We start from the raw sequence: 21,595 nt of genomic DNA, 5'->3' as shown, positions 1-21,595 counted from the left end.
AAATCATTTAGATGGTAGCGTGGTATTGCTAGTCGGTCTCAAATATTGTATCACTCAACTGTGATATCAATCACATTTCAATAGAAACAATAGGCGTTTTTGTATAAGGCGAAGTTGTATTGACAAAATGTAAAAAAAAAAATTCTTTTATAGAAAAATATATGTTTTAAAGATATTTTCAGCATCGTGTTTTATCTCACTTTTGCAGCATAATTACTGTTTTATCGGTTTATATTATCTCTCTTTTAACAGTTAAAGATATTCTTTGGATTTAAATTATTTACAGTAACACGAAATTGAAAATGTATTATTATTTTCGACATATCCGCACGTTTGCGAATTATCCCAACTGTCCAAAACTTATGCATATGAGGATTAGCGGCATTCACTTCGCTGAGCGTAACATCTCGTATAGCACAACGCGTTAATCCGGTGATGAGCGAAACGATAGGCGAACATCGCCGACAGTAACGAGTCGACAGACCGTAAGAAAAAAAGAGATCATCGGCAATGCAACAGTAGTGGTCAGTGCAACGACCGTGTAGAAATACGCGCGCGCATGCAGCCGCAAATGACATCAGGATAATTTTCCAGCTCGAAAATCACGAGGCAGCCACCGTGAACGCGCAACGTGCCGCTGACACTTCAACAAGTGGATACACGCGCACGTGTCGCCGACAGTTTTGACGTGTATGCGTTTGCGTGCGTGAGTATATGCGCGCGCGATAGAGAGAGAGAGAGAGAGAGAAACGTGAAATAAAAGTGTGAACGACGTGAGAGTGCAAGTTCATCGAACCGCATTGGTCATGATAAGTCAGGGTCGTTGATACAAATGCTTACCGTGGTTTACCGCGGGCGTTTAAATATTTCAGTTGTCTTCGATCTGCGAAAAATTGGGGATATCACGGCCAATTTACCGTATCAATGTTACGTTGAGTTTGTTTCTGTTACGGACAAATTGATATGGTACATTACGAGATAGTGACAAGTTTCGTGTTATGTCACAATTGGAGTTGAAATCGCACTGCGTCGATTTGTATTATATTATGTTCGGTTTAGCGTAATTAAATGTTGAAAATACGGTAAATATCTCGTGCAAATGTTGTTTAATTACAACGGCAAAAAATGTCACTTTTGCAAATTTTTATCCAGTTTAAACGCACACATAGGAAATACTATAAAATCAAGAATAATAAACTTTTGATAATGAAAAAAAAAAACTTATTTTTACTAATTAATGAATTGAACATTTTAATAAAACAGAGACTACGACATGTCTTATTAAAATTTTATTTTTCCTAACTTATTGAGTTATTATATGGAAAAATAGAAAAAGCCATTATATAAAATATTCAGATATGAAGTTGAAAATGTATTCTGGAAAGTGTTTTACAATGCATTGCAATGTTTCGCGATAGCTAATTAGAAGAATCAATAATAATTATCGATGTTAGATCTGATTGGCTAATGCGAAGCATTATGATAATCAAGTATGTATTTGCAACTCATTGTAGAATGCACTATAGTCTCTCTTCTTTTTTCTTTTAATATTTTTACATTTGACGCAAAATGAAAATATAAATATAAAAATCTCTACTTTTCATTAAAAAACATTACTAAATTTTTCAAACTCTATCTCTTTAAATTAAAAAAATCGTTAATACAGAACCAATTTTATTCTTGATTTAATGGCATAAAATATAAAAGTTAAAATATAAAGGTCAATACAAAAGTTAATCGTACGCAAATTTTTCTGAATTCTAACATCGCTTATGATCGCATAAGCCAAATTGTTATCAATTTATCTCGTATCGAGTGTCATAAATCGACAGAGTCGAGCTGCAAGCGTAGACAATTATGCGTGGCGAGATACAGACGATGGATAACTTTTCGATCGAGAAGACGTGATGAAAATAACGCGCGAAGAAATACGATGAGGAAAGGAAGGATAAACGAAAAAGAAATAAAACAGAAAAGAGAGTGGAACCACGAGTACCGGCAGTGAGACGAGGAAGCGACCCGTTATGGTGACCGTGTTGCATCGCATTAACCAGTCGACCGAGTGATCCTGATCCAATCTCTCGTGCATTCGGTTCCCCCAACGAGCAAAGCTTTCATCGCGACAGCAATCTATTGTACTTGCTAGTAGCCGGAGTACTTATGTTTCAATTATAGATCATGATGCGTATAAATCACATTTTTAAGGCTCATTTAAAGCTCATTTTATAAAAGATTTAATATTCCGAATAAAAATTACTGAGTTTTTTTACTGAGCAGTTGCATAAGATCTATATACTGAAAAAAAATTCTAAATTTAAGTAATATTTTCTTGAATAATACTAAGTAATTAAATAAACATTTCTTTACTACAAATAAATATTTATTTAAAAAAGAAAGTAATACTTAAATCAAATAATATGTTTACATTTAGTAAATATTTATTTGCAATAAGGAATATTACTTAGATTTACGAAAATTTTTTCAGTGTATGAAATGTGTATACAGAATAGCATAAATATATAATTTTTCATTCTTACATTAAAATCCACGGTTATTAAATCTTAAAAATGCTATTTACATACTTAAATCTCTTGCAATTCACATATAATAATTTATTGAATAAATATTGATTCATTACTCTTCAGCAGTTTGCGGAAAATGCTTTTTATTCTTAATCCACTAATTGCCTTGGTCTTCATTTGTGAATTTTATCAAATTTTTATTTTTGATATCAATAATCATTTATTCATCATTCAATTAAAACTTTTTCAAATAAAAAGTAAAAATTTGACAGTTAATGAATTAATTTGTTACGGAAGCTGATATATTTTTGTCTAGAAATATTCTGCGGAAATATTGAACATTTTATCGGAACATTTTATTATGTAAATCATAAGAACGATTTTATTCTGTGTAGTCTGTTTTAATCTGAGTGATTATGCGATCATAAACGAGAATATAATTGCGTTTGTGATTTGTACGTTCTCTCGCGCGACCCAGTATTTTTCATAATTACGTATGGATGAACGGACTTTAATTAGCTACAACGAGCCGTAGGCAAGAAACGTGTAGAATTTCTCTGAAATTTAGTTAAATTATTATAATCATCTGCTTGCGTACGGACGATTTATCCGCATTGTATAATTATTTCGGACTATAATGAAGCGACATGTTAATTAGAATTTATTTCGCCATTATCGAGCATCGATATTCGTCGGGATAATTAGGCATTTTGTTCTAGAAAAGCGATGTTAACTAAATCAAATCAATAAATCCGCGTTCTATTTATTTACGAGGTAAATATCTATCGAGGTAAATATCTCATTTTTGCTAAACTTTCGGTTGTGGTTTACTTCAATTTCCCGATAATTTAGAATTCCTTTCGAATCGTATATAGAAATTAGCTATCGTCTCTCTACAACGTTAACTGCCTCGCTTTACTTAACAATATATGCGTCAGTGACCTGTACGGTATTCTATTACGCAACAGATCGACGATTGGAATGTCTGTACTGTTCCAAAGCATTTTTCCCTTTGTTTTTTTAAACATTTTTATCGATAACGTCGCGAGGTATAACGGCAAATTCCGCAAATTCCGATTATTCTTCGACGGCAGTGGCGCAATTTTACGACCCTCCAAAGCATCACTCTCGAAGTTTTAGATATTCGTGATACCGAAGTTAGAGACCTCTCTGTCTGCCTGCCTGACGATTTCACAACTTTGTAACAGTCGTTATTAAATAACGGTTGCGCGTAAGTACATCGTAAGTAATACAGTTTTAAGTCACGCTCGAAAACACATTTATCTCCTGGAAACAGAGCAATGAAAACGGGAAATGAATCACGACTCACCTGAACGTCCACCAGATGTTGAAGCACATCGTATTCAGCCAGAAGAAAGCAGCCAGGAAGAAAAAGTGTGCCATGATCGCTGAAACATAATAAGTCTCATTAGTTTTACAAATATTTAAAGAGGTTTAAGAAAGATTTACTTTTCTTCTTTTGTAAGAATATTGTGTGAGACATCAAATATTTTACTTTTACAATTTAAATAATTTTAATTATTAAACATTGGTTTAATAAAAAAATCAAGTTAAGGTGGTTGTATCGCGTAGGAGCGTGTGTGTGTGTGTGTGTGTGTGTGTGTGTGTGTGGGTGTGTGTGGTTTTATAATTAATATTTACCTGGTTACCCATCATTTTCTTCGATTTAGGAAATTCGTATTATATTTATCTATAGTTTTTTAATTTTCGCGAATTTCTAAATATCGTTCTAAATACCACTATAATTTAAAATGTACTGTCGCTCCTTGTCTAGCACAAGTTAAAAGTACTAATTTCAAATGCAATTATTTTTTGGACATGCCTGGTTACTCCCCTATGTATAGAGAATATTGTCATCTTCAAATAGTAAAAGCTTCAAACACATCTTTAAAAAATTCATTTTGTGATACAACCACCGTTAACAGTTGATTGTTTGAAATTTTTTTGCTTCAGTCGGATATTTTAGTCATAGCAGTGTATGCAAATTTTCACTCACAAATTTAGCAGCGAATTACTTTGTATGCTCTCTCTCTCTCTCTCTCTCTCTCTCTCTGTGTAATTTTTCTTTAATAATTGATCACAATTCTTAACATATTCTAGACATTTTGTAACGGGTAAACTCGTCGAACAAAGGCGCCGTCGGTTTTCAGGACTTCGATGCGTTCGTAAAAGATTCATAAACCGTGGGGAAGGTTTCGAGGGTAGGACACACAAAAGCAAAAAGGGCCGGACAAAACTTCAAGAAGAGACAGCTTTTGTGAAAATCTGCCTGGAAAGTCGCCGAGAGGGTGCGCGACTGGTGGTGTCTTATAAATTTTTTAGAATCGCCGTCTTATAAATTTTTTAGAATGAAGGCGAAAATTACAATTAGAGAGATTATCTTCGCCGTATTAAATCATTTTATTTCGTAACAACGCCATCCAACACATATTTTACAAAAAACATAAATTAAGAATATAAATAGTATCAATGATTATTAGTAACAATATACTCAGCGGATATTTATCACAGCTATAAATTTTATTTCAAATAAATTTAATAAAAATAAATATTAAACGAAAATAACAGAACATAAAAGTTACACATACAATCATTATCTATAATAATAAAAAGAATTATTAATTTTTTCGTAAAAAAAAAATCGATATCTAATTATTTTTAGTAACAAATAACAAAATTTCTTTTTTCTATTCATTCTTTCTTAACTCTCTCTTACTCATTAATTTTTAATAGCCTTTTAACTTTCATTGTTTCTTTAACATTCGAAAATATACGGAATTACAAAATCATGATGGTGGTAGAAAGATCAGATGGTAGAAGAGGAATGAAATATCGTTTCAATATTTGTGGGGCTCGCGTATTGATAAATTTTTAATAGCGTTGTGTGCGCTTGGCCCTTAGAATACAGAACAATAAGCGCAGAACGGAAGCCATGGTGAGAGAATGCGAACATTAATTTCTAAAAACGCAATCGACAGCCATACATAACGGTAATAACGAATACGTTGGCTCGTGCTCAGACCTTGTCAAATATTCCTTTGCAAATAGGTACTTCATTTTTAATAAGCACGGATGAATGTGCCACTGAATGTATGTCATCTGCACGACGCGACGAGACGAAATGTATGTTGTAATTAAAACAAAGGCGACCGTCGATCGTCGATTGTCTATTAATGATCAAACGTTACTGTTTAATCTTTCAAAGTTTAATTACACACGCAGAGAACATTTCACAAAATGTAAAATATTCGCGATAAACCTTAGTTATAATAAAATATCCTATACAATAAATAAAACAATACATACGTGAAGTATGAATGTTTTTATTTCGCTGGCTTTGTGTTCGACAAAATTGTAAAATCACGTACAAACATAAGCATCTATCATTAATTACGTAATCATATTTTTTCATGGATATTTTGTCATGCACAAATTTAATTTCACACAATTTGCATAATTATAACTGTGTGGCAAGAAACGCATCAATAAGCGATAGATAAAAAAAAAGACAAGCGACATTAAACTCCTCGTGATAAAATACCAACTAATAGTGAGATTTATTGACACTTTCTATTTCTCAATATGCATATATTGCAACGTAATAATACTCGATGTACTATGAAAGTGTAATGCATGCGAGACCTATTAAACCAAGTTCTTTGCGTTCACTCCGTTACACGTACTATGAATTACACACTTCATTCGCACCTCGGAACAAACGGGCAATTAGAAGTCCTTGCGCATAAAAATATGAATAACAGCAGCGAGTGACTCATCGCGTGACTATCGCTTAATCGAGTCTCTATTCAGTTGCAATTATCCTAACGGAATGGTAAAAATTTTGTGGACGGAAAGATAAATCGCAGTGTAAACATGTCTGACTGCGTGCCGCAGGTTCAATTAACTTTTACTTTGTACACACACACACACACACACACACACACACACACACACACGTCGACACGAGCAGCATATATATAATGCGAAAATTCATATCGCTAATGGAGAGAGCAACCAAGGGCGGTGATGCAGGATCGCGATTTTAAAGATCGATTATAGTGGATTTGTCGCTGGCGATTTACGATGTCGAGACAGCTGTACACGGAAAAATATTATACATATATATATAAATAATAATTAATTACAAGTATAATTTCAAAAATTCATATATTCGCAAATCTATCACAAAAATTTGTCATAAGCATCAAATTTAGGATTCAAAATATTAGGTCATTTAAAAAGTATCCGCGGTTTTTTGTTTAATTTTTGAATGAAAAAACCGCGGATACTTTTTAAATGACCCAATATATTCTGAATCCTAATAAGTTTACTATTTCAATTAAGACTACCAAGTCAAAACAAATTTCCTTTGCTTATTATATTATATAAAATCGTTTCTTCAATAAATTTTATAATATTTTCCAGAAGAAAATAAATTCTTGTTTTAAGTACATATTAATAATTTTTTCTCAATATATAATATATTATAATATATTATAAGTATATTTTAAGGTTATTATAAAAAAATATTCTTTGTTAAAAATAACCGTTATTTAAAAGAACGGAAGTAAATTGAGTAGATAATGATATTTCATAGCAATAAAATGATATTTTTCTAGATTCACAGTTATCATTTAGAACGAAGAAGTTACATTAAATAAAATAGAGAAACAAAATAAAAAATATTTACAACATTTATTTTATAAGAATCATTTTAATTTGCCAATGATTATAATTAATTTGCGGATTATAGAAATGTTTCTAATAAAAACGACTTGTGATAAAATTCGTAATATTTATGACATTCTCTAAACATGTTAGGACTATTTTATTATGAGATAACCCGTTTAATGAGACACGTATCCTCGTACGCGTGTACATAAACTTGTATTTGGCTAAATCCCAGGAAAATTACTTTCGTTAGCAGTTGGCCGGTATAAGTAAAACGCAATGTACATTCGGCAAAATGTGGACTAATGACCTGCAGTTACAGGACCACCTCCGACGACGCCCGAAGTCACGGGCGAAGTGAGATTAACGCGTACGTTACACGGTGGTGAAATCGTCAAATAATTCTTCGCCGGGAGGCTTTCACGGGACGGCAGCCGCCGGCATTTATCGCGCGGCCAAGAAATAATTAAATTTCCAAAACTAATTACGACTCGTTGCAATTATAACTCGAGCGACATTCATCCGTGAATCGCCACACTATCATCCACCCTCGTCGACCGACGCCCGGCGACCAGGGAGGTTGGAGAGCTTGTAGGCGAAATGGGGGCGAACCGTTACGGTATCTCACCCCACGACGACTGCCACCCTTCATCGACAAAATCCACCCGGCAACGTGTTTCGGACGGCGGAGGCGGATCGTGTTTGCGCGGTATGTTTTCCATTTTCCACGCCCGGTAGAATCCACCGTGTGCAGCAATGGTCCTTTTGTTGGAATTAGTACCGGGAGTCAAGAGAGAAAGAGACGAAGAAAGAAAGAGAGAGAGAGAGAAGGGATGGAGAGAGAAAGATGGGAATATAGCGCGGGGGATGTTTTCAAGTACCATGCGCGCTGCTTGTTTTCTCATTCATCATGATTTATACGAGTCGTGAACAGCGATGCGAAGACACGAGGAAGAGAGCTAGATAAAAACATGATCTTGTGTTAGATAGAAAGATATTCGCTTCCGGAAAAGTATTCTTTATGCCGCGCGTCAAGAACGTATTATTTTCGTGAAGAAGTGTAACATGTCCTAAAAGTCAAGAGAAATTACGTCTGAGCGAAGTACACTGTTACTTCTTAGGTATAAGCGAGAAATGTATATCATACCAATAAATACTATGGTATAGGATATACTTGTACAGGAGGCTAATAACCATATAATAACAATTAATTAATCAATAATATACTCAATCAATAATAATAGAATTACATTAACTGTATTAGAATTAATTCTTGATTAAATTACGATTGAATTTAATTCATCACATGCTAAACATGCAAACTTTACCTGATAAATAACTTTAATGCGATTTTGTCGAGTGAAAAAAAATTGATCTTATTCAATAAAAGCGTAATTACTACATATACTTGCAACAATTTCCAAAAAGATTTGACAGAAATATAAAATACAATATATATTATCAATTGTCTTTTTAAACTATACAAAAATACAGAAAATCAAATTCATTGTTACTTTAATAACGTACATCAGTACGATATAAAGAGCTGCTAAGATGAGTTTCCTATTTATGATTTTTGTCTTTTTAAACAGAAGTATTCAGGGCAAACGAATGATTGTTTACATCCGCAATTAAATACTCCCTATAGACCAAGCCTATTTCCCAGTTCGTAAATTTTACGACGAAGAACCTTTCGTTGGCTTTTAGACACGCAGAGCATTGAGACAGAGAGCTCTGAAAGAGGAGAGAAGGGCGCGTGAAGCAGCTGGGGTTAATTTAAGTCACGTTGTACAGAGTCGAAGGAACTAGTACTGCGGCGTTTACGTGTACGACCCTATGGCGCCACCAAGGGTGAGTGTCAAGGGTTGAAACGTCAGCTAAGGGCGCCTCGATTTGCATGGGAGGAGGGTTTCGGAATTAGATTGCACGGGTTGACCCATCGTTTATCTTTTTCTTTCCCAGAGAGTACATCTAATTGCCCTGAGGGATGACACTCCCCTTGTTGAGCACGTGCGTGCTAACGTTATTGTTGCGCCGCACTTCGTCGGCAGTAACGCGATATGAAAGAGTAAATGTATATTTATTTCAATTGGAAAGCCCGCTTATAATTAAATGTCGGTACAATACGAGTAGTCTCAAATATTTGTTCGTTTACTTTTCAATGAGAAAATTTTAATGAGGACTTGTCTGAATTTCTCTCTTAACATAAAATAAATTTAAAAAGCGACGAATTTTATATATAAAAATGTACGGTACTAACAACAATTGTAAGCAACTAAGGTTTACTATAAAATAGTTAAAAATATAATTCTTTGCTGTAATTCGATAAGTTCAATATTTTAAAAATACAGCATAATTAAATGTCAGTACAATACGAGTAGTCTCAAATCTTTGTTCGTTTACTTTTCAATGAGAAAATTTTAATGAGGACTTATTTGAATTTCTCTCTTAACATAAAATAAATTTAAAAAGCGAATTTTATATATAAAAATGTACGGTACTAACAACAACTGTAAGCAACTAACGTTTACCATAAAATAGTTAAAAATATAATTCTTTGCTGTAATTCGATAAGTTCAATATTTTAAAAATACAGCATTTATTTGAACTTCTCGCGCATGTTTCCGTGAATGAATATAAGTGTAACAGAAAGACGGTGAAGATTACAGAAATGAATGATTTTGAGAGAGTTAAAGAGCCTGAAAAGATATTTCTACTCTTTTTTTTTTCTTTTTCCTTTATCTCTTCTTTATTCAAATGTACACCGTACAAAGTATCGTATAATGCGCCGGTATCACGCAGCCTTAGCGTTACTCATTTAAGTTAAACACAATAAAACGGCATTATCGCTCGAAATAATTGGATCGCAGTGGCTTTATTACACCGTCTTGATTTTAACTGGAATCGGACTCGACGCGTGTTGTAGATCTTGGACTTTCGGTAGAACCGCGCGCGACATTACACGCTTAATAAATTACGGAAGTTGGCGACAGCCTTGTGGGGCGAGCGATCGGTCAACAAGGAAATATTAAATGTTTCAACTTGTTCGCGAAAATTTGCTCATAGCTGCAAAACACGGATTGCAAGAAGCGGATAAACCTACCTAAAAGGTATGCAATACATTAATGCCAAGGAAATACACCCAGAAAAAAGTTTCTTCTCAAAGAAATGTTTTTATTGTATGGTTAAAGAAAAAAATTTCTTTGATTTGAATATCATTTCTTCGATTTAAACATTATTTTTTGAAATTAAATAAAAGAATTTATTTGAAGATTTTATTTATTTAAAAAAATTATGTTCAAATCGAAGAAATAACGTTCAAATCAAAGAAATTTGTTCTTTAATCGTATAGCAAAGAAATATTTCTTTAAATTGAAGAAACCTTTCTTTGTGTAATGTCATACAAATATCCTATTTCGATCAGTTCTGAGAGATTTCATCGGCTAAATTCCATCATTCGTCTTGAAAGTTTCGTCAAAATGTAATCGATCAATTGCATTACTTAATTTTATTGCTTCGAGGTTCTTTTTTACTTCTTTGCCATTACATTTCACGAAAAGAACAATTTTGTTGAAATGTCTAAGAATTTAGCTAGATACTGATCTGAAAATAATGTTGGTCTATCAAAATATTTGTGAAAAACTCAAACATGAGTCATGCTGCTAAAAAACGTTGTTATCCTAATCATCAATTTGAGTGTCATAAGGTAACTGTCTCTATTAATGTGCCTTTTAGCCAATTTGTTTATTACTAAAATAATTATTAAATATTGTAGCTTTAATTTTTTCTGCTTGCAATCAATATCAACTACTTCTTTTTTCAACTACCTCTTTTTCTTATAATATTTCTTTAATCTAAAAAATGTTAATACTTTATAATGTTATTGATGAAAATAAAAAACATGTTTTTGTCCCTATTAGTGAGTCTTTTAAGCGGCGATAAGCCCTATTAATGCCCCCAATCTGTGTGCCTATCCATATTTTAACATATAGTTACTAAAACAGGTAATTTAAGCTACTTGTTTATGTTAATATTACATATTAAATCAATTATTTCAATTATATTTATTTGAAAGTACACTCATAACATAACGTTCTCAGCTCCAATACAGGGAACATTAATAGGGACAAGCTTAAAATCTTATTACGGTACGTATTATTGGATTACACATAAATTCCTCATATCTTTCGAAAAATATTTAAAATACTTTAATACTCAAAAAATAAATATTATCTTCGGTATCGTATGCATTAATAGTTTAACTTAACAAAATATTTTTTCTTATTTATTTATGCTAGTTTCCTTTATAACTCGAAATACAAAAACACACTAATAGGGACAGGCACAGTAATTGGGACAGTTACCCTAATTATTTTGATAGTTCAATAAAATTTATTTTCAGATCTATATCTAGCTAAATTTTTAAGTAGGTACTTTAGCAAAATCGTTCATTCTAATTCTTTCCATGAAAGTTTATAAAAATAGAAAGAAAAATTGTAGTCAAAACTACGTAAATACTCGAAGCGTCATTTTTGTCAAATTGCATCGTTCATTGATTACAATGGCTATCTGCAAGATGGGTAACTCTAATCTTTTTATCTCTCTGAAAAAGAGAGAACGTATCTAGTGATTTACGCGGCGCCATCGGGGAGGTTTTGTTGGAACGCAATGTAACGCTGATAATTTCGCGGGAGTAATGCCAGTAGCCGTTCGCGCCAAAAACCATTTCTGAACGAAGAGGAATTATACGTCGGACCGTCGAGAAAGCAGCGACGACAGATGAGAGGCTGATAAATAATTATGAAGAACGAGGATGGAAAATGCACGAGGCATGAGGACAAATTAAACGAGGGAAAAGAGAATGAATGTAAAATACGCGAAGTTTTACGATTCGCGATATTTCATCTCGCAATATGTTGCAATAATGCTTACTAAATACCGCAAATTAAATCGGACCTGCTCATTGAATCTTATAAAAGAACGGAGAGGTTGAAAATAATTCATTTCTGCGATAAATATTGGATATACACTCAATATCATATCTATTTATTGTATGTGCATACAATAAATATGTATATAGTAGAAATAAACAGAATTGTAACAATGTACGTTTCTGAAATCAATAATAATAATTAATGCCATAATTTCTGCACCAAATGGATTTCTCTTGTTTGACATTAATGAAAAACATTACATTTCTAGATTATTTGCATACAGATTTGGTGTATAGATTTTTTAATTTTCTTATTTTTTTTTTCTTTGAAAAAAAATGCAAAATTTTATTATATACAAAATATTTATTCATATCTTTCTATGGAAAACTTATAGCAAATTTGATTAGACACACTAATATATACGTACTAATGCACATTAAAGCCGTTGTACAATGATTTAATCTGTGTATAAAAATAAAATACAAATATTTCAAATATAAAATACATATTTTACTTAACAACACAATAAAATGTACTCAGGATTTTATGATCCAATCCGTTTTATTTATATTAAGCACATATTTTTATGTTGTGTTTATGTTTAATTTGTGTACGATGGCTTTAATGTGCACCAGTGCATACTGAGTGTATCCAATTAAACTCGCTATGAATTTTTATGGTGAAAAGAATATTTTATAAACTTAACGATTTCTCTTAATTTACGATACACAATTACAGCTCTGTTAGTCCACGTCGAATTGTCGGATCAGAAACCGGCGATGACAGGCGAGAGACTGATAAATAGTCATCGAAAATTGCGGGAGGGTCGGCGGAAAACGAAACGGCGGGCTCGATGAACGAGCGAAAAGGGGGAATTTAGAATACATACAGTTGCGTATGATCTATGACACGCGATATCGGCGCGGGCGATTCGTTATAACATTAATAATTATCATCGATTCGGTCGCATGCAACCGTGGCCCCGCCTACGACACGATACGATACGATACGACGCGTATAAAATTCGACCGGTGGAATGACTACCGTTTCGAAATATCGCACAATCGTGAATCGTCGGTAAGCATAGTATCCATACGTAAACCGATTTAATCAAGCACGCAATAAAACTGACGTATCGCGCGCGCGCGTCGGATACGGAAATGCATGGCTGGCATAAATCCGGCACGGCAAGTGCAAATGTGACTATTCGCGTACGAGCTGAAAAAATTACACGCATAATTACAATTAGAATTTTATGGACCGACGAATGACGTAATCACGACGTAAATAACGCGGAAAAATATAACGTGAGATTCGTTGAAATAGTGATATGTTAATTGATAAATAATATTATTTAAACAAAAAAACAAGATACGAAAAGAAGGTTATATTACATGTTAATTAATTATAATAGATTATAGTATAAATCAGATAAATTCATAGTAATTAATATTCTACGTGGGATATTATTATGCATTTTATAAGACATATATTTCTAACAAATAAAATATTATAATTAATTTTAGATAAAACGAGACATGACGGAGATATGTAGTAAGTATATAGTATGTTAAATCGTGAAATTTTATACATCGTAATTATAGTAATGCAATATATGAAAATTATACTTCTTATAATCCAGAAATGAAATGAGTTACAAAAATCGGAAATATTTTTATTACGTATTCTATAAAACATTTCTAATAGATAGTATACCTTAATTAATTTTAATAAAAACGAGACATTAAATTTTATTATTATATTTTATATTCCGTAATAATAATACTGTAATATGTCAAAATTATATTAAAATTATATGTAAAAATTATATTTATTAATCCAAAATAAACGGAATAGATAAATTTAAATCAGAAAAATCTGTAACAATTAGAATTTGTCATGTGTCATTTTATTACGAATTTTATAAGACATTTTTAACGAATATAATATCTCAATTAATTTTATATGAAATATGACACGGAGATAATAATTGGGCGTTAAATTTTATCGTTGAGAGAGAGAGAGAGAGAGAGAGAGAGAGAGAGAGAGAGAATTTTATATCCCTAATAACACAGCAATATGTGAGAATTATATTCATCTAGAAATTGGATTACAGAAAGAATGAGAAAAAATAAATTTAGATCAGAAAAGTCCGTAGTAATTAATATTTTATGTGTCATGTTATTTTGTGAGACATTTGTAACGAATAAAACGTGTGGATGAAAGTAACTACTCGAAACTGGTGGTAATGACTTGCACGCTGTGTATGGAGCAATGTTCTTACGGTCAAGATTTAATCGGCCTGTCCTATTTTTTTCTCTTTCACGCCAAGACTGAACGGGTAACAAAGTAGTCGTTATCTTTGCAGGCAGCGAGACGCAACGCGGATTGTTGCGCCAAAGGAATGCGTTCAAAAGTACGTACAGAATGGCGCGCGTTCTATGCGATTTCAGAAAACAAACGGTAGTTCTACGTACACATCGTATTATTTGTACACCTCGACTCGCCCTAATTTGCAAAGAGAATGGTACTTGCTTTCGCTTGTAAGCAACGCCTGCGTTACAACAACTACGAAGATAACTGGACAATAAAGGTGGCGATGGACCGTGCTTTTCCGCCTGAAACACCCGTCAGGCACGCTGTATTGTTAGTCAATCGTTGTTCGTGAGATGGAGATACGTAAATGTCGAGTAATTTCGGTGCCCGTCGATGTTTGGTTTCCATGAACCTCGGTAGACACGTTCTTGCAACCGCGTTGGACTCGAGCGAAATAAACGCGTAAATTATTACACCTCTATCCCAAAGAAACATTACAACTTTGATCATAAAATATAAAGCATAAATTAATTGCATTTTCTTGAAAAAGGTGGTAATAAAAGCTAAAAAGAAGAATAAAATATTAAAATTATCATAAAAACATATGTATTATTTTTCGATAAAACCATTTTAATTTATTTTTCGTTAGAGATATAAAACGTTTACGTCATTTTATGGATGCTTTATACTTATGACCAAGTATTAATGTCCAAAAAATTGTCCCACGTAGATACGACTCAATTCTGAAATATATAATTCTTTCTATAGCACCTTAATTTAATTACAGATTTCATTGCAGCCATCACGTACGTTATATAAAATTTATTGATGAAATTAAGAATCCCATTATGCGGTCCATTTTCCGAGAGCATCCTCAACTCCCGATCCGCACGAAGTAGACGGCGCTCGCGTGTAGCGCTAATGAAACTCCGTGGTGAATCAGCTCTGGTAGTGCGTTTAAATATATCTCGACTGTCCTCGAGTGTCGCTTCCGTGGAACACAGGGCGTATATTAAGACCGCCCAGTACGAATTCGCGACACAATACTTGGCCGGCACGACAAATCGGCCGGCACGGAACGTCGTCAGCAGTGAAGTAATGAATTAGACATTTTTATTCCCGCCCGTGTCCCGGAAGAGAACGGTTCCCGTCCTGCGCAATGTTGGGAAGACTTTTTACGATGGGTAACATAATCAAAACAGTAGGGAACTGAATTGCGCGGTCCGCCACTTCAGGATTATACTTCAGGAAACAAATTCTCCATCGAGAGAAAATGGTTAATTCGTTCGTTTCGTGGAATTATTTTGTTGGTAGTTAATTTGGTTATTCAAACACGCGTACTTGTGCATTTGTATTCAAGGAAATTTAATGGCAATTGAAAAAAAAAATTAAAAATACTTCCAATTATTTCATCTCGTGCAAGATTATCATCGCACTTTTTTCTATATGGGAAATTTATATAATGAGAAAATGTTTAATTCTTCTTTATATATTCAAAAGAGAGAGATCGTAAAGTTTTAAATAACCCACTTTATATAGATTAATGGATTAAGATCTCGTTTAAAAATGGATAATCTATTGCGAGCACTGTCTCCGAGTTATGTTTAAGACTAATAATTATTATTTTTCATTAGCGATTCTTTTTCCCTGCTCCAATTCATCTATTTTAGTTCCTCGAAATCGCTCGCTTATTTCCTTGAACTGTTCGTCCTCATTATCGTCTGTCATCGTTGCGTCGGAACTTTCGTCGTTTTTTTCCGCGCGCACGTGGATACAATTGGTGAATTGAACGAGCAAAATTTTGTTATATTTAGACGTAACGAGCGGAGGCCAATCAGAGCATGAAAAGCGAAACGACAAGAAGAGAAAGAGAGAGAGAGAGAGAGAGAGAACGGACACGAGTACAAATCTACTGAACGATGAAGAGACTCGTGGCTGCTACTCGAGGCATCTCCACTTATATGGCGTCTCGTTGTAACATTGCGCGGTACGCAAGGGCCCACAATGTGTCTCGAGTGTTGCTGAAATTGCTGGCGAATGACGTCGATGGAGTTGGCTGGCAACTGGAGTAGCCCGGCTTGTGTCGACCAAGCTTCAAACCCTTCGCTAAACGGCCGCGTGACGAATTACCTGGAAAATAACCACCCAACCATCTCTCCTTCTCCTCTTCCTACATCAACGACGAGCTGACATTCCGTAATTAATTTTCGGGACAGCGAGAATTTCGATACTCTTCCTTTTTCTCTCGCGCGAGATTGCAACGAACGAGGAACGGACGAGGCCTCGTTGTAGATTGGCCTTCCTACAACCTGCAGGGAATTAACGGACGCGCCATTCCGTCGACACGACCCATTGTTGCGGAAAAAGAAGGATGAACAAACGACGGTGACTCCCGAGACGTCAATTAGCGAGCGTCCTAAAAAATTCATATCGGAAACTTACGGCGCTTGGGGACGAAACTTGCGAAGCATTTCTCCGGTTTTTACGAAGTGTAGTGGGAAAATTAAAACACGATGGGGGAATTGCGGTTTGGCGGGTACGCATGATTTTTTAACGCGAGCGTTAAGCAGACGTTTCTTAGTCCTCGACTACCGTGGTGAAATTAAATAAATCTGCTGTTAAAGCGAATGTTTTAAAATGTAATAAAATAGTATTATACTGTATTATGTTTTTAATATATTGTTAAAAAAATATTATTCCTTACAACATAGTGTATAAATTAAAAACATTTTAATTCCAGAAATATTATATAATTAGAGATTAAGCTGGATCTTTAGTGCTTAAATATATTGTATGTAATTTCGGAATTATTTTATATACATATTTTATATACAATTATTTATATACGTATATATGTCTAATCCTGCAAGTGCGCCGAATTTAATTTTCTTGAAACGCTATTCTAACAGAACTGAAATAGTAATATCACAAATTAAATAGACAAGCAATTTAATAATATTGATGCTCATAGGCATCTAAGAAGGTTATTCATAATCTGATAATAAGCTTTACTACAAGGTTTAAGATGCTTATTAGCATCATATCAGATTATCCTTCTATCAGATTATGAATATCCTTCTTTATCTTCCAAGATGCCTATGAGCATCAACAATTATTAAATTGCTCGTCTATTTAATTTGTGTTATTACCATTTTGGTTCTATTAAGATTGAAGACTGAAAATTAAATTCGACGTGCAGGATTACGTATATAAATTCATACCGTATTATTTAAATATTAAATATCCAGCTTGATCGTTTAAGGCTGTCATATTTCCTAGTTGTTGTGTGTTCACATTACGATCTTAATAGAGATTTTATTTAATATTATTTATACAATTAGATTTGCTTGCTAAAGATATTTATTTTATTTTATTTTTCTTTATTATACCTTATCGCTTTGGCTCTACGACTGTTCAAAAATAGGAGCTCAGATTTACAACACTTTCTTTCTCTTTCGTCATAAAAATCCTAAAATTAAATATTATTTTATAGATCCTTTTTAAAATATTTTAAATAATTTTAAATATTCCGAACTAATAATATTTCGAATAATAATGTCGTATACATTAATGTGGCTACAAATAGTGCTTAACGTGACAAGTACAAAAAAGTGCGACGAGTGATTGGTGACTTCATCGGAGTAGTTGACAGGAGAAAGCGCGTTTTTATACACCTCCATTTAGCTAAGAATAGCTATGGAAGTTCTATAACAGAACGATAAGTTAGTTACGAAGAACTCCGCCAAGAACAATCTGAGAACAATCAACAGCGGAGAGGAAGAAACACCACATCCACGAGCGGAGGAAAGTACGGACGCCCCGCGCGGAAACGAAAGGGAGACGAAAGGGTCAGAACGAGTGAAACAGCGAAGAATACATATGTATCGTATCGAGAGAGACTTCTCGCGCGGTTGCACAATAGCGTAGCGTAACCGCGATCGTCCCAGGATCGTCGTTCTGGCGCGACGCCAAGAGGTCGGCCGGTCGGTCGGCCGAAGTTCAAATTTTCCGGTAGCACCGAGCATGAGATATAATAACACGTCGGCCGTCTGGCATACGAATTCCAGCGGCTTTCCAGAGATATGTACGAGTGGCACCATCAGACCCTCATCCCTGTATATGCGCGAGTACACGCGCGTGCACCGACGACGCGACATATACGCACGTCGAGTTGGTGGTCGATCGCTCCAAGTCGAGGGTCCTCAAGGGTTAAGCCGCTTTCCAATGTTGCTCGCTCATACGCACATACACATCGGGACTATTAACCAACGAGCCGCGTTCCCGTCTATAGGTCTCGTGAAAAATTCCGCTTGAAATTCCGAGCGAATGGGGAAACGGCGGAAACGGCGGAAACGGCGGAAACGGCGCGGCCGCATCGGCGTCGGCCGGATTTCGTAGATTATCGTATATACTCCAGAGCGCGGAGATCGACCCGCTGCATAATAGTTGGTTGTTCCGAGAGGCGTGTTACGTCTGTAAATCATACGCCATGCATAAAACTATCAGAAGATTGTCGGTCGGTGTATCTTGATCGCCTGAGAGTGGCGCTTAGCAGTTTTACGGAACGTGGAATCGTAACATTTGTCAATTTTATGTGGAACGACGCCGACGCAGCTGTCTCGCGTTAATGTCGCAATCGAAAGTCTTTTTGATAGATGTCGAATCTGCGGGATACCTACGTGTTTGCGGCGGCTCGGCCGTGATTATTTGAAATATTTGTAAACGCAATGTACACAAACGTAAAATTCGATCATTAGCGTATCTAGAAAGTTTCAATAGGAACCATTGACTGCAGGCGAAATTTTTTTTAAAGACAAATATAAAAAAATAAAGTATTAAATTATTACATTAAAACGGTATTATTAAATGTACAGTTCGTAAACGGTTCATTTTTAATTTTATCAATTTTAAATTATATTAGATTATATTAACCAAAAAAGAATAATATTAGGTGTTGGAATTAATTCGTAGCGTTTTTAATGAAAGAATGTTATTTATTTCACATGAGCATTAAAAAATACATTAATGAAAGTACTTCCCATCACTTGTAAAACGCTACGAATTAATTCCAACACCTAATATAATAAATGTTTCATATATCTAGAAGTTCCTTAAATTAAAAAATATTTTTAAAATATCAAAATTGTAATTAACATTCCAGAGAGAGACATTAAAAATATATAACAATTTGCTATAAATATTTTTAAAAAAGAAGAGTCCAAGGGGAGAGACCATGGATTCTTCGTGGATCTGCCAGTAGATTTGATGTTTTTATGAACGCGCGAGTAAGTTAAAAAGAAACGTGCGAGAAGGAATTACTTGTCAAGCTGTAAAAAACGATCACAAAAGCGACGAGTCCCGTGTACAATTTCTTCAGTCAAGTAATTAATATAGAAAACTTGCAAAGCTTGTTGGATCAAGTATCTAACGATAGCTTTTTAGCTAGGAAATCTCTTAATTTAGTGGTCGGGGCAACCGCCTACATCAACCAACGTTTCGCCGTTGTTCCGGAAGAATGCTTTGAGCGAGGGATTAAGATCTCTCCAGATTATAAATTAGGCACCCACACTGGCAGAAAGTTATTCCAAAGGATGACTGAACATTGTTTGACCCTCACTTTACGACGATATAAAATTCAAAGTTGTTTAGAAAACTCCGAAGAGAATCAGAATAGTAAGGAATTTAAAAACTGATAAATCAACTCGGATTGCTGTATTTAAATTGACCCCGAAAATTCTTATTCTTTACAATTATTTATTTTTAATCTTTTTTCAAATTTACGTATAATGGCCGGTGATATACAAGGATAAGCTATCAGGAAAATTGCGATTTATATGTCTCATCAATGCCTCATTACCAATGCAGATTGGTTGGATAAATAATCGGATCAACTTTGCCGCAACGTAAATCCCTCTATATACAAACTTATCCCGGTAAATATAAAAGATATTACCGTGATGTACAAAAGGATACAAAAGGATGGGGAATTAACTCCTTCGGACTATCCGACAGACGCTCGCATGCGGAAATGCAATCTTCCCGCCCAGAAACTGCGAGAGGATCGCAAGATAAACTGACAACTCAGCCAGCGAAAAAGTAATAATCGCGTGCGTGCGGTCAAAACGGCCGGACAGCAGGAGTCGTTCCGGAACAACGCTTCAGCCGAAAGTGCGTTATTTCGGATAGAATGCGAGACGCGTTCGGTCAGCGGACATGCTCCGAATGCAAACCGAAATCCCGTCCTGGGTTTCCATCCGGATGGATAACCGCTCGACGGTCGACGAGGGCTGAGAGTGAGAGGGAGAGGAACAGAGAGAACGATGATCAAGGGGCGCGCAGAACTCCCGATAGTGCTTTTCGTTGGCACCCGGTATGTGCGTAAAAATGTCCCAATAGGCTCTCTCTCTTCTTCATTCCCATAGGGAGAACTCGCGCGATTACGCAATTTCCGCTTTGGTTTGATTCAATTTCGGAGATCGTTCGATTTCCTACCAGATGCTCCACGCTCGCATATTATTTTGCGCTATTCAATCGATGAAAAAAGGGCTGCGAAAAAAAGGTAGTAACATCGGTTTGATCATAGTAACGAGAAACGAGCAGGAGGAGTGAATTTCAACGTAACATTTTGCGTAGACGAGACATCTCGCAAATTGCTTGGCGCGCGATATATGAAAGTCGCGAAGCGGATTGCAGATTTCTGAAGTCTGAAAAGTTTGAAAGTTTCAAAATGTCTTGCCTATATACATCATGGGATTATGATTTATACTATCAAATCGCTCTCTAAAAGTACGTGAAAATAAATAAACGGTTAAATGTTGCTATAAAATATAAAAATTTATATATCTCTCATAAATCAGAGAGGAGAGAGCATAGAAAATCGACGAATTATGACATCTTAAGTGAATCTCCGGTATTGTAGTCTTACTGTGGTCTTTCATGATGCTTAACTTTCTACGTCAAATATTTGCGCATTTTCTATCGATGCAGATATTCTGTCGATGCTAATTTTATTAAAGTGAAAAGACTTCATTAGAGATGCACATACGAAACTCAATATAGAAATTGCACTTTCCAATGGTCGAGCTCGATCGCGATAGCGAAACGTGCTAAAAGCCTCTCATTGACGGTTAT

At 34.7% G+C, this 21,595-nt stretch overlaps 1 protein-coding gene across 1 annotated transcript in view; it reads right to left on the bottom strand.

Moving 5' to 3' along the window:
- mthl1 (adhesion G-protein coupled receptor methuselah-like 1) overlaps positions 1 to 21,595 on the bottom strand; it is a 171,605-nt gene that overhangs the window by 101,263 nt on the left and 48,747 nt on the right. The window contains exon 4 of the mRNA XM_011056527.2: positions 3,853 to 3,931. Coding sequence (XP_011054829.2) covers positions 3,853 to 3,931 — 79 coding nt within the window. The remainder of the gene's footprint in view (positions 1 to 3,852; positions 3,932 to 21,595) is intronic.

This window comes from Acromyrmex echinatior, chromosome 3, assembly GCF_024713525.1.
Source record: "Acromyrmex echinatior isolate Ae372 chromosome 3, ASM2471352v2, whole genome shotgun sequence".
In the NCBI taxonomy this organism is placed as follows: domain Eukaryota; kingdom Metazoa; phylum Arthropoda; class Insecta; order Hymenoptera; family Formicidae; genus Acromyrmex; species Acromyrmex echinatior.
Note: the sequence above shows the minus strand (reverse complement) of the source record. Positions and strands in the feature narration are given on the sequence as shown.